Source organism: Dicentrarchus labrax, unplaced genomic scaffold (assembly GCF_905237075.1).
Source record: "Dicentrarchus labrax unplaced genomic scaffold, dlabrax2021, whole genome shotgun sequence".
NCBI lineage: Eukaryota > Metazoa > Chordata > Actinopteri > Moronidae > Dicentrarchus > Dicentrarchus labrax.
Window position 1 is genome coordinate 7,940,238 of NW_026136716.1, and position 11,890 is coordinate 7,952,127.

General features: G+C 39.2%; 1 protein-coding gene across 1 annotated transcript; it reads right to left on the reverse strand.

The window, feature by feature from the left end:
• Nucleotides 1-7,301: 7,301 nt before the first annotated feature.
• Nucleotides 7,302-11,104, reverse strand: LOC127378747 (glucagon-1-like). Its single transcript, XM_051427985.1, has 6 exons — nucleotides 10,825-11,104; nucleotides 10,572-10,678; nucleotides 9,531-9,686; nucleotides 8,402-8,518; nucleotides 7,800-7,943; nucleotides 7,302-7,718 (listed from the first exon to the last, which is right to left on the reverse strand). The coding sequence occupies exons 2-6, from the start codon at nucleotides 10,673-10,675 to the stop codon at nucleotides 7,694-7,696; spliced, it is 546 nt and encodes a 181-aa protein (XP_051283945.1). The 5' UTR covers nucleotides 10,676-10,678; nucleotides 10,825-11,104; the 3' UTR covers nucleotides 7,302-7,693.
• Between the last annotated feature and the right edge of the window lie 786 nt (nucleotides 11,105-11,890).

Genomic DNA, 11,890 nt, shown 5'->3' on the forward strand with positions numbered 1-11,890 from the left:
GGCGCTGATGGACTGTCAGGAGGTTGTGGTTTACCTGAATATGTGAATTTTGAAGTCGGTTGTCTGAAGGAAACAGTAAAAAAAACTCCCCGGCATCTCAGATCAAACAGCTCAAGGTGTTAGACGGCTTTGTGGAAGTTCGGAGGTTGTGGGTTCGAACCTTTGACGTCGTGAATTTTGAAATTCAACACCAAGAAGAAGACTGAAGGCCCCTAAGAAACAAGGAAGAAGCGTCTGCGTACACTTAGCGCAGTGTGTTAGTAGGTTAATGGACACTCCTGAGGACATGGGTTTGATTCCCTTATGAGGCTCAGAGAATTTTAAAGTCCAGCGCCCCAAAGTGAAGAAATAAAAGCGCCCAGAGAGCAGGTTCTAGTGCGAAGGGGGCTCGGTGGCGTGGTGGCTTCGTCTCGTGACCGTAGGGTCGGCCAGTGGAGGAACCGCTGGTTCGAATACCACCCGGCCGGTTCCTGGACTATCGATCCCACGGCGGTGGGTGAGGGAGGGGGCCTTGTCCCCTCCCGATGCTCCGGAGAGATCAAAGAAGGGGGTTATCAGACACAGACCCGCGAGCGGCTAAAATTTTGCTCAAATGTTTGAAGCTTTTTACGTTGTTGTGCAGAGGTTCAGGAGGTTGGCAGACGCCGCCACAAGTGCGTTTTCGGCAAGAAATCGATGATGTCAGAGCTCCCCTAGTGGCATACGCAGCTACTGCAGTGGTCAGAATCGACCATTTGTCACTGAATCCTTGCCCACACACAGCAGCCATTTGGATTATCCCAATACTGGGGTCCAATCTGTATTTGAAAACAGGAGATTAAGATATATGGGGAATTTGAAAACTCTAAGGTGATGGATGTTGTTAAAACAAAAAATTAAAAAAATGTTTCCTGTCATTGGGATGCAGAACCAAAATAAAAAAAAACAACTAATCAGATAATCTGAATCTGAATTCAAAACTACTGGCAGCACTTTGGGTGCTGGGTTCCTGGAGTCTCACCCCGCTGCAGAGGGAATGGAGGGGGCCGTGTCTCCTCCCGGAGAGATGGAAGCAGGGGGTTATGGATTTTAAAATAATTTTATTGAGCATTTACACTGGCAACACACATCAGAACAATCGGGTGGCCCCTCTCCTCCAAGAGCAGAGGGGGGATCCAGGAAGCAGGACCTGAGAGAGAGAGAGAGAGAGAGAGAGAGAGAGAGAGAGAGAGAGAGAGAGAGAGAGAGAGAGAGAGAAGGTGATTAGTACAGACAAGATAAGACATTACGCAGAACAATTCAATAAAGTTTTTCAATAATGTAGAAAACAAAAATCACATATTAATACTAATAATTCACTCACACTCTCTAGAAGTGGCGCCTGGACAGACTGAAATCCTTCTGTGGCGGCGTCCGCGTCCCACGACTCGCCGGCACACCCTGGAGGCAGGAGAGAGAGAGAGAGAGAGAGAGAGAGAGAGAGAGAGAGAGAGAGAGAGAGAGAGAGAGAGAGAGAGAGAGGGGGGGGGGGGGGGAGAGAGAGAGAGAGAGAGAGAGAGAGAGAGAGAGAGAGAGAGAGAGAGAGAGAGAGAGCAGGTGATTAGTACAGACATGGAGCCAGATAGGACATGCTACTCATATACGGCAATATAGACACATTATGATACATATAATTTAGTAAAGTGACGACCCCTGCTTGGGGACATATTTGATGGGTATTTCATGTTAGAATTAAAACTACAATAAACCCACAATAAAAGTGTATACTTTTCTAGCACCTGTTTAAGTTGCGACACCCTGTGAAGCTTTGGCGACCCCTAGTGGGGGTCCCGGGCTCCAGGTTGGGAACCGCTGTAGCGAAGAATACAGTAAAGAGTGAGATGAAAGAAGTTGAGCTCCGTTTATATTCATAATCGTGGCCTTCGCGATCCCTCGGCCGAGAAGACGACGTGCCGCGGTAGCCGTTTTTAAAATTCCCGCTCCCGTCAAAAAGGCCTACAGTGTCTACAAAAAGCACATTAGGATGACTTAAATGTGTGTTAGACTATACAGGAGTAATGTAAGACACATACCGCAGCAGCACGGTGCAAGATGGTTACAGCAGCGTCTGATTGTCCGGGGGCCGTGGCTGCCGGGTTTTGGGTCAGGGGAGCCTCAGGGTCCGCGGTCTGTGGCTGGCTGCAGAATTTCTTTAATTTCTGTGAAAACAAGTAAATTTAATAGTGATTTTTATTTAAGATGTAAATTTCAAAGACGTGAAGACAGACTATGTCTTCTGCCAAACAGTCTGTTTGTTAAAACAAGTTGAGACTTTCACAAACCGCAGTCGGAGCTCCGAGGAACCAAAGCAGAGCACGTTAAGTGTACGGTACATGCGCTGTTATTCTTTATGATGCAGACAATGTATGTTTGCTGCTCACTTGGAGTTCAATCAGACCGTAATTAGTAGGCAGTGCTAAATGCTATTGTTTGTTTGTTTTATTCAATGTAAATGAATTGTGTGGTCAATATTACAAAGACAATCTAATAAATCTCTGGGTCCTTTAACGCATGAACCAAACAAAGGCCTCCAACCCTGTGGAGATGCTGCATGGCTCAGCTGAACATGTGGTCCAGCTAGTTTAGTTAGTGCAGTCAGAATGAACACTGCCTACAACCTGATGCACACATTATCTGCACTAAAAGACACAATCTGAGCTTCAAGGGCAACATACATGAGCTCCAAACCATTAACTGTGCAAGAAATGAACAAGTAAAAACACTTAGCAACACTTACTTCTCTCATGCAGGAAATAATTGACTCTTCTTCTTCTCTGGATTGCCAGGTGGAACTTCAAGGTGCATGTCACCACCTACTGCACAGGAGTGTGTAACATCATGTAATTTATCTATTTGTGTTCACGACTTTAAGAGACAACCAACCTACCACTGTGAGATATTCACTTACTTAACATGCAACACAACTGACAGTGAAAGTGCAAATCCTACAACAATAACAAACTTTTATAGGATTTAGTTACATTTATAGTCAACATTAAGACTGGAAAGTGAACAAACCTGAAGACTCTTCCATAGTTCCCACAGAGCGTATCAACAGCAGTCCTCCTGCAGCCATCAAACACAAAATAAATCAGCAGAGTTTTGATTTGCATTAACTTCCAGTTGAACCATGGTGGACACATTCAAACCAACCTCAGTGTATTAAATAAAAACTGGATATTTTCACTAATAAATTATCTTTCACATCTAATTATTTTGTTGTTCATTTTTCAGCCTCCTGATTCAAGTTTTTCTCTTTTTTCCATAATTGTTTTTTTAAAAAAACAACGTACAGACTACAAACTTTCTTACGGAAATGAAAAAAAAAAATTAATCTGAACTAACCTCAGTAACCTTAGTAACTGAAAGACATGTATATTTATCTTATCCTTCAAATCCTATAATAATACATTAAATTACAGTTTTCTAGCTGATATATTTTGAACACTTTACTCACATTAATTCATGTAGAACTTGTTCTGTTATTGTTAACAATCTGTTTATATGTAAAAAAATAAATGTTAAATCTAAATGTTAAGAATTGAAATCTAATAATATAATAGTGTTCAATTCAATTAAGAGCTCCCTCCAGTGGTCAGAGTGAAGAACTGCAACACTTAACATTCATTAATATTAAAGCAGTTCATTAGTGTTTTTGAATTTATTTCATTGAGGAACAGAGTGGGCTCATTTATTGAATATCAATGTAAATTTAATATTCATTTTATTTATTTAGAGTTTTACACATGCAGAAATTAACAAGTAAAAACACTTAACAACACTTACTTCTCTCATGCAGGAAATATGTGACTCTACGTGAGTTTTGATTTGCATTATCCTTCAGTTGAACCATGGTGCACACATTCAAAGCAACCTTGATGTATGAAATAAAAACTTGATATTTTCACTAATAAATTATCTTTCATTTCTAATTATTTTGCTGTTAATTTTTCAGCCTTATTATTTATTATTATTGTTAATCCTTTTTAATCCTCCACTAACTAACTAATTGATGTAAAAAATCAAATTCATGTAGAACTTGTTCTATGTAATTGTTAATAATTTGTTTATATGTAAAAATAATAAATGTTAAATCTCAATGTGTAAGAATTGAAGTGTTCAGTTCAATTAAGAGTTCCCTCCAGTGGTGGTGTGAATAACTGCAACACTTAACATTCATTAATATTATTATATATTCACATATATATATATAATATATACATTATTTTATTTATTTAATGTTTTCTGAGAGTTTTACACATGCAGGTGAATTGCATTGTGGGTCTCTTGTGTTATTCATGGTGTACAGTACATACACTGCACTTTGTAACATCTGTCTGGCTCATGAATTATTACTAGCAGTGATATGAAGAATACATAAACTGTGTTCACCAACATTAACTCTGGAAAGTGGACTCACCTGAAGACTCTTCCGTAGTTCCCACTGACCATCAAACACACTCCAAGTCCCTTCAGCCAAGAAGTGGACGATGCCAGAGCTCCCCTCCAGTGGTCGACACAGCAGCTGCAGTGGTCCCTTCCACCAACAGTCAGCTGAGCAGTGAACTCAGCCGGTCTGCAGATGTGTCGATGAGTCTACCTCTGTGTGGTTCTTGGTTCATCTGGATTAGAAGCAGAGGATTATGGGATTAATAACCACAAGCATCTGAAGTTTTACTCAAATGTTTAAACTTGTTTTTTTTGTTTTCCAGCATTAAAACCTTAAAGCTTGAACAGCTGAGGATCAAACCCACAACCTAAAGACTGACACACAGTCAGTGGGGCCTGAAGAAGTTGGTACACTCTCAATTTCTGACCAGAAAATGTTTAAAGCGACCCGTCTAGGAAAGGTTAAATGCCCTACTCTTGCTGATTTAGCTCAGCTTAAAAAATGTCCAGTAGTATTTGCACATCGTCACTTAAGTGCTGTTTGACTTCAGGGCATAAAGATCATTATGAAATCAACATCAGACACAGAGGAGGAGCCGATTTTACAATCAGTACTAGAACAAGGAGGACTATACAGTAGATTGTAAGGACAAGGTGAACTAATGTGAGGCTGAGAAGTGTGACTAAAATGAAGTTGTTTGTTACTTGCATAGTAAAATAATCTTCTCAGTGTTTTCTATGTTATTCTTTCTAAGCTCTGATGCAGACAATGTATGTTTGCTGCTCACTTTGAGTTCTGTTACAATCAGATCATAATTAGGTGGCAATACTGAATGCTATTGTTTTTGGATTTTCAATAAAATGTACTTGCTTCAACAATGTAAATGAATTGTGTGGTCAATATTACAAAGACAATCTAATAAATCTCTGGGTCCTTTAACCCACCAGCCAAACAAAGGCCTCCAACCCTGTGGAGATGCTGCATGGCTCAGCTGAACATGTGGTCCAGCTAGTTTAGTTAGTGCAGTCAGAATGAACACTGCCTACAACCTGATGCACACATTATCTGCACTAATAGGACACAATCTGAGCTTCAAGGGCAACATACATGAGCTCCAAACCATTAACTGTGTAAGAAATGAACAAGTAAAAACAGTTGAAAACACTTACTGCTCTTAAACAGTAAATATGAGTATTCTTCTTCTTCTCTGGATTTCCTGGTGGATCACAAACAACTTCGAGGTGTATGTCGCCACCTACTGCACAGGAGTGTGTAACATCATGTCAGGAACTATGTCCTCAGGAGCATTAAAGGTCTGATCGCTGATAGAAGGTTTTATTGATAGATTATTACAAGAAAGTTCTTCTGTAATTTGTTTGTCTCTTTGTATTTCACAGATTGGTTTTCTCCCGCTGTGTTTCAGTGCAAATGCAGAAAATTGACTCGGCCTTATAAAGGGCTCAAACTCACAACATCAGATCCTCTGAGAAGTGTCCTTACACTCTACACTATTTGCTAAGACACTCTTTGCTGCTCTTTCTAAGAGCTTTTGACTTTTCGTCAGTTTTGAGTGAGGATCAAACCCACTTCCTCAAATCTTCCTCTCAGTCTTTTATGACCAGAAGCTATTTAACATTAGACAGTGCAGGAGGGATTGTTAGACCTCTGAAGCCTCTTTTCTTGGTGTTGGAGTTTCAAACAAAGCTAATAGAGATTCAAATCAGCAGTTCCACCAGTAGCCAACCCTACAGACCCAAGAAAAAACCACTACGCTATCGATGCTCTGGAGGGCTTTTATTTCTTTACTTTGGTTGTTGGACTTCAAAATTCACTCATAAGCCTCATAAGAGAATCAAACACACAACTTCAGAGTTTCTAATCACTCTTCCAGACCACTGCACTACTTTATCAAACACATTTCACTTGTATTTCTTAGAGGTTTTCACTTGTTTCTTTGAACATCTGACTTCAAAACTCACCAAGCTGAGTGAGGCTTGAACCCAAATTCCCAAATCTCCCACTGAGACAATCTGTGTATTTATTGAGCTATACATGGAGACAGCAACATCCATGTTTGTTGTTGCTTTTCTGTACATCTTTGAGTTGAAAACACTCAATAGAAGACCCCCTGGGTTTGACCCCTCCAGCCTAAGGAGTCAGAACTGCTGATCAGTTTCTCTAACCCTATGCTGCTGTTTCTAAGATCATTTCGCTTGTTTCTTTGAACATCTGACTTCAAAACACACATAGTCACAGAGTTGAGCAAGTCTCAAAGCTTCCAATCAGACTTCCAACACAATGAGCTTGTTTGATTTGATCTTTTTTCCTCAGAGCTTTTCACTTTTTTTCTCTGGAAATCCAGCTTCAAAATCCATCCATCTCAAAACATTTTTTCAGATATATATCTTTCCTTTCTTAGAGCTTTTGTTTCTTTTGATTGGACATCAGCCTTCGAAATGTAAGACCTTGAAAACCTAAAAAGTGCTCCATAGTCTTTTAACAAAGAGCGATATTGGGTAAGGGACACTTGAGGCATATTTATTTTAACTTTTAAACTCTTCTCTTCTTCTCTAACACTTTGTAGTATTTAGTCAGACTGTTCCTTAAAAGAGAACGACTGTAACATTCTCACACTGACAATGGACAGTTATACTCAATACAGCAGATTTGTGTTTTCCTTAAAAGAAGCTGGTCTTGCAACCTTTGAACCTACAGTTTAGAAAGCTGCACCTTAGGATCAAACCTACAACCTCAAGACATCCAGGGAGTCCCTCAACACACTGAGCTACTGGGGCCAGATCTGTACCCCGACATGCATTTAAAAACAACATAACAGAGACATCATTGGTGGACTATAATCACACATTGACACACACGTTTCCATTCATTGATGTCCATCTGATTTGTATTTATTGTCTCAAAATAATACCACAAACACACAATGAAAAACTTTATTTTGCAGAGCGGATTAATATTATGCAATGAAAACCAACACACTACATGTGTTTTTTTCCTATAGGCCTACCTGAGATTTCACTTTTTGTGTTCTTGTTTTTCGCCTTAAAAATATAGAAAATAATTTAAATTTGTAGAAAAAATATGCCCTCAATTTCATTTCTTCTCTCTGGTGCACCATAAAAACTATGGAAGAGTGGTAGTTTTTGTATCTTTGCATCACATGCAGTAAGTAAAAAAAGACATTACAACATGCAAAGCGGTATGGCTTTCTATTCCTCCTATATGGCTTTGTGTGCAGCACCCAGAGGGAGTCCTTGAGGAAGTGTCTCATTGGTCCTCTTGTCTTTTCTTACTGCAAAAGAGAGAAAATCACAATCACACCACGCCTAGCATTTCTGGCATATATCATATCAGCCATGTCACTCAGTTTTACCTCTCCCCTGACGACTTGGAGGTCATGACCCAGAGTAAATATTCCTTGGCAGCCATGGAGTCCAGCACCTTGTTCACGTCACTGGTGAAGCTTCCATCTACATGCCTCCTGCTGAACGCTTCACCCCGCCTGTCCGTTTCAGATCTGAGTGTGTACACAGGCACATGATATAACGTGCCATCTGAACTCTGAGTATTTGACCTGCAGCGCGGCGTTCATCAGAAAATCATCACTTTTATGATCATTGTTTCTTCTGATAAGTGAAGACGCCGTGTTGCCGTGATCGTTTTGTGATTGGTTGGTTGTCTGCTTGCATGTTTTGTGTCATATAATCATCTCACGCAATCATCACACAGTTTTGGTAACATATCAATCAACGCAGTGCAAAAAGTTCAGGTGATTTATTTTAGCACAACCACAAGGAACATCGAGGGAGGGGGAAAGCAAAGAAAGGAAAAAAAAGGTGGCACAAGCAGCAGTTGATTAGCTCTTTGTCTCAAGATCTCTCTGTCTCTCGTCATGGTGGAATCACACACAGGTAGGCAGGCTGTTAGAGGTTTTTGGTACTGTAGGAGGAGGAGAAGGAAGGAGGGACAGCCTACTCTCTTCTGACTTGTCCAGATTTGAGCCTGGCGACAAAGTCTTTGATTGCCTGGTCCTTGAGGTAGGAGCTCACGTCGCTGGTGAAGGTCCCATCTGCGTGGCGCTTTTCTGCAGCACTGAAAACACACAGCGAGACTCAGTGAGGATAACTGAAATATATTTCATATTAATTATAAGTTTTAAAAAGCTTTTTAGTGTCAAGTGAAAAGTTTTTAATATTTAAGTTTGTAAGATTTACACAAAAAACATGATAAGCTTATAAAATACATTGTTAAAGGCCCTGAAACATTCTCAATCAGCCTGTAATAGGATCCTACATGAGCACACTATTTTCTTTCACATTTCTCTTTTTACGTTGGTTTTCTTACTAGTTTAAAGTGGGTGGATCAAAATCTGATGTGCGGTTGTTTGATCACTTACTTTCACTCACTCAATAAAATCTAAATGACTGTGTAAACTCTTACAACCCTCTAACCCTCCTATAAATAATTTATCTAATCATGAATGCTTAATGTCAGAGTGATATATCTAACATTTAAAGCTACATTTTAAGGGGTTTTTGAAGATTAAACTGGTGGTTTCCAATTTTGCTGGCTTCTGATTCCTCTTTCTGGGCCCCCTTTTCATGTTTCAGATGTCTATGAGTTGTTATCAGATCTACCAAAGACACATTTCCCATCAGCTGGTTTCATTTAAATAACTGTTTGAGGCCCAAAGAGGTCAAATTATCCAATATTTCACATAGATAAAAGCGTGTGTCCCATTAATCATCTCACAACCCCTCAGATTTATCTAGCGACCCTTTGGAGGGGCCCTACAGTATGTTACAGAGCTAAACTACCTGACTATAAACAGTTAAACTAGCTTCAACTCAAGCAGCTACAGCAGTAAAATGCTGTTGACATAATGATGCATCTAATAATTTCATATATAATAATATATCAGTCACGGGGGACAATTTTATAAATATAATCCAGGACTTTTAATCGAGTTCTCTTGGTACTTTTACTCAAGTAAAATATGACAGTTGTTAAGTCCCTTTGTTCTTATTGTTCAAAAAATGGGGCCAAACAAGTCTTATCATATATATATATATTATAATTGTTTTTGAATTGACTCCACACTGACCCGCTCCTCTTGTTGTTCATCAGCCACCGAACGAAGTCCTGCGCCTTCCTGTCCTCCAGATATTTGCTGTAGTCGTTTGAAAAAGTTCCCTCCGAGTGTCTCTTCATGTTCGACAGCTCCCTCACCTCATCCCCTAATGTGTCATCTGCCTCAAAACTACAGCACAGGAAGGAGAACACAGCGTGACAATTTCAATCAATTTAAGTTTAAAAAATAGTAAAATAGATAGGGCCTTTTTTTTTTTTAACTACAAATGTGTACCACAGCATTAGTTACTTAAAGCTGTCTCTACTGCAACAGCATGATATCCATCCACACCTGCCAATATGGTACATACAGTCTACTATATATAATATAATAAGTATAATAAGTACTGTTTTTATTTCAGGAAATAAAATAAATTTGGATCCATAGAGATTCCCATTCTATTTCCCTTTTAACATCAATCCAACATAAAATACTATATATGGCTAAAGTTTTAATTTATTTCTTCACACAACACTTAAGATAAGTAATATTTGTTTGGGGATGATAAAATGCAACATCTGTATCTTCCAAACATGTTTTCACCACAGTTTTCAATTCTATTTCTAGTTTTTGCATCGGTATAATTTGTTCTTTTTTTATATGAAATATATAAAAATGTTCTATTATATATATATATGTATATATATATATAATTTAGCAATTTGATTATTCACATTTACATTATAACTATTTCAGAGAAAGTGAATGACAGGACGTAAAAATATCAAGATGTTTAAAAAAGATCTCATCCTTAGCTGATGATGGATCAATGAGAACGTGTTCATATGATTTATACATGTAAATCATGTCTTATGTTTCTCATATTAAACTGTGCTGACTCTCAGACTCATCTCATAACTGTTGCCTAAAATGACCCACCTATACCACAACCTTAACTGTGATTCAGTCGGATTTAAACAGTTTTTTTGTGACAGAGAATTTTGTTTTTATACTTTATTACTAAATAATAATAATAAATTACTAAAAAAAGACAATCTCAATAGATTTCTGTACCTTGAGTTGCCATCAGCCTCAAGCAGAGGAACCTGCCAGCTGCTCTGGACAAAGCCGAGGACCAGGAGGATACCAGCCAGAGAGTGGATGCTTTTCATGGTCATAACCTACACCATTGAACAGCACACACACACACACACACACACACACACACACACACACACACACAGAGAGAGAGAGAGAAAAAGTTTGCATATTGGATCAGAAAGCTAAAGGTAAAGCGGTTTCACCATTACAAGAAATCAAAACTCACCTTTTCTTCTTTCCTTCCAAAGAACGGTGCTGTTAGTTCCTCTGCTTGTTCCTGGTGTCTGTATCTAGCCCTCCTCTCTTACTTTGTGGTCTTATATACTGTAACAGGAGGTCGAGGATGGGTCTGCCCAGGTGGACCAATTTTACCACTCTGCCAGGTCCACCTGTTACTCTCAACCCATTAGACACGGGCCCCGTCACATCGGCCAAATCAACAAGCCGAGCATTTGTTCGGAAAGGAAAGATGCTATTCATGCGTGATGCCAGCTGGTACTTAGGTGTTAAGATCAAACAACCGCAGCTCATCCTGTTAAACAGAAAGTAGAGAAGATGCTTTAATGTGCTACTGTGTCATCATAATGGGAAGCGATACCAATCTGAAAGGAGAGTCAGTATTTGTGGATTCTTTCCGATCAAATTTCAAAGATCGGAAATATTGACCCTTTTATTTTGCATCAGTGGAAGTTATCTCCATTTTACGAGGGACATTGTTCAATAAAGATTGATGCTCTTAAATAAATACATGTATTGCTATATGACTCTCACATACAGGCCCCATGTATTTAAAGGACCAGCGTGTAGGATTTAGTGACATCTAGTGGTGAAGTTGCTGATTGCAACTAACTGAACACTGCTGGAGTCTGACGATGAGAACGGGCTGTGAAGCGATTAGAAGAAACTACAACGTCAAAGGCCCGATTTATAGTCAGTGTTTGGTTTGGCGGGTTCCATGGAAGGCGACTTATGGATTATTTTCCAGTTCTGCCAATAGATCCTTCTAAATGTTACACAATGGACCTTTAATGTGTTGAAAAGTACATAATTTAACCTTTCCTTTTAGAGTGTACAGCAATGCTAGAAGCTCTGTGAGGTCGTGCTTTGGCAGCGGCCCCTTTATATAATGATAATGCAAACATACTGATTTTATACATAATTTCTACAATGTTAACCATTTTAGTTGAATTAGCATTAGATTTGTTAAATAGCATTAAACACAAAGTACAGCTGATGGGAAAGTTGTTTTGCAGGTATCTGACCTGATGAGAAGTCAAAGGATGACCGGAGTT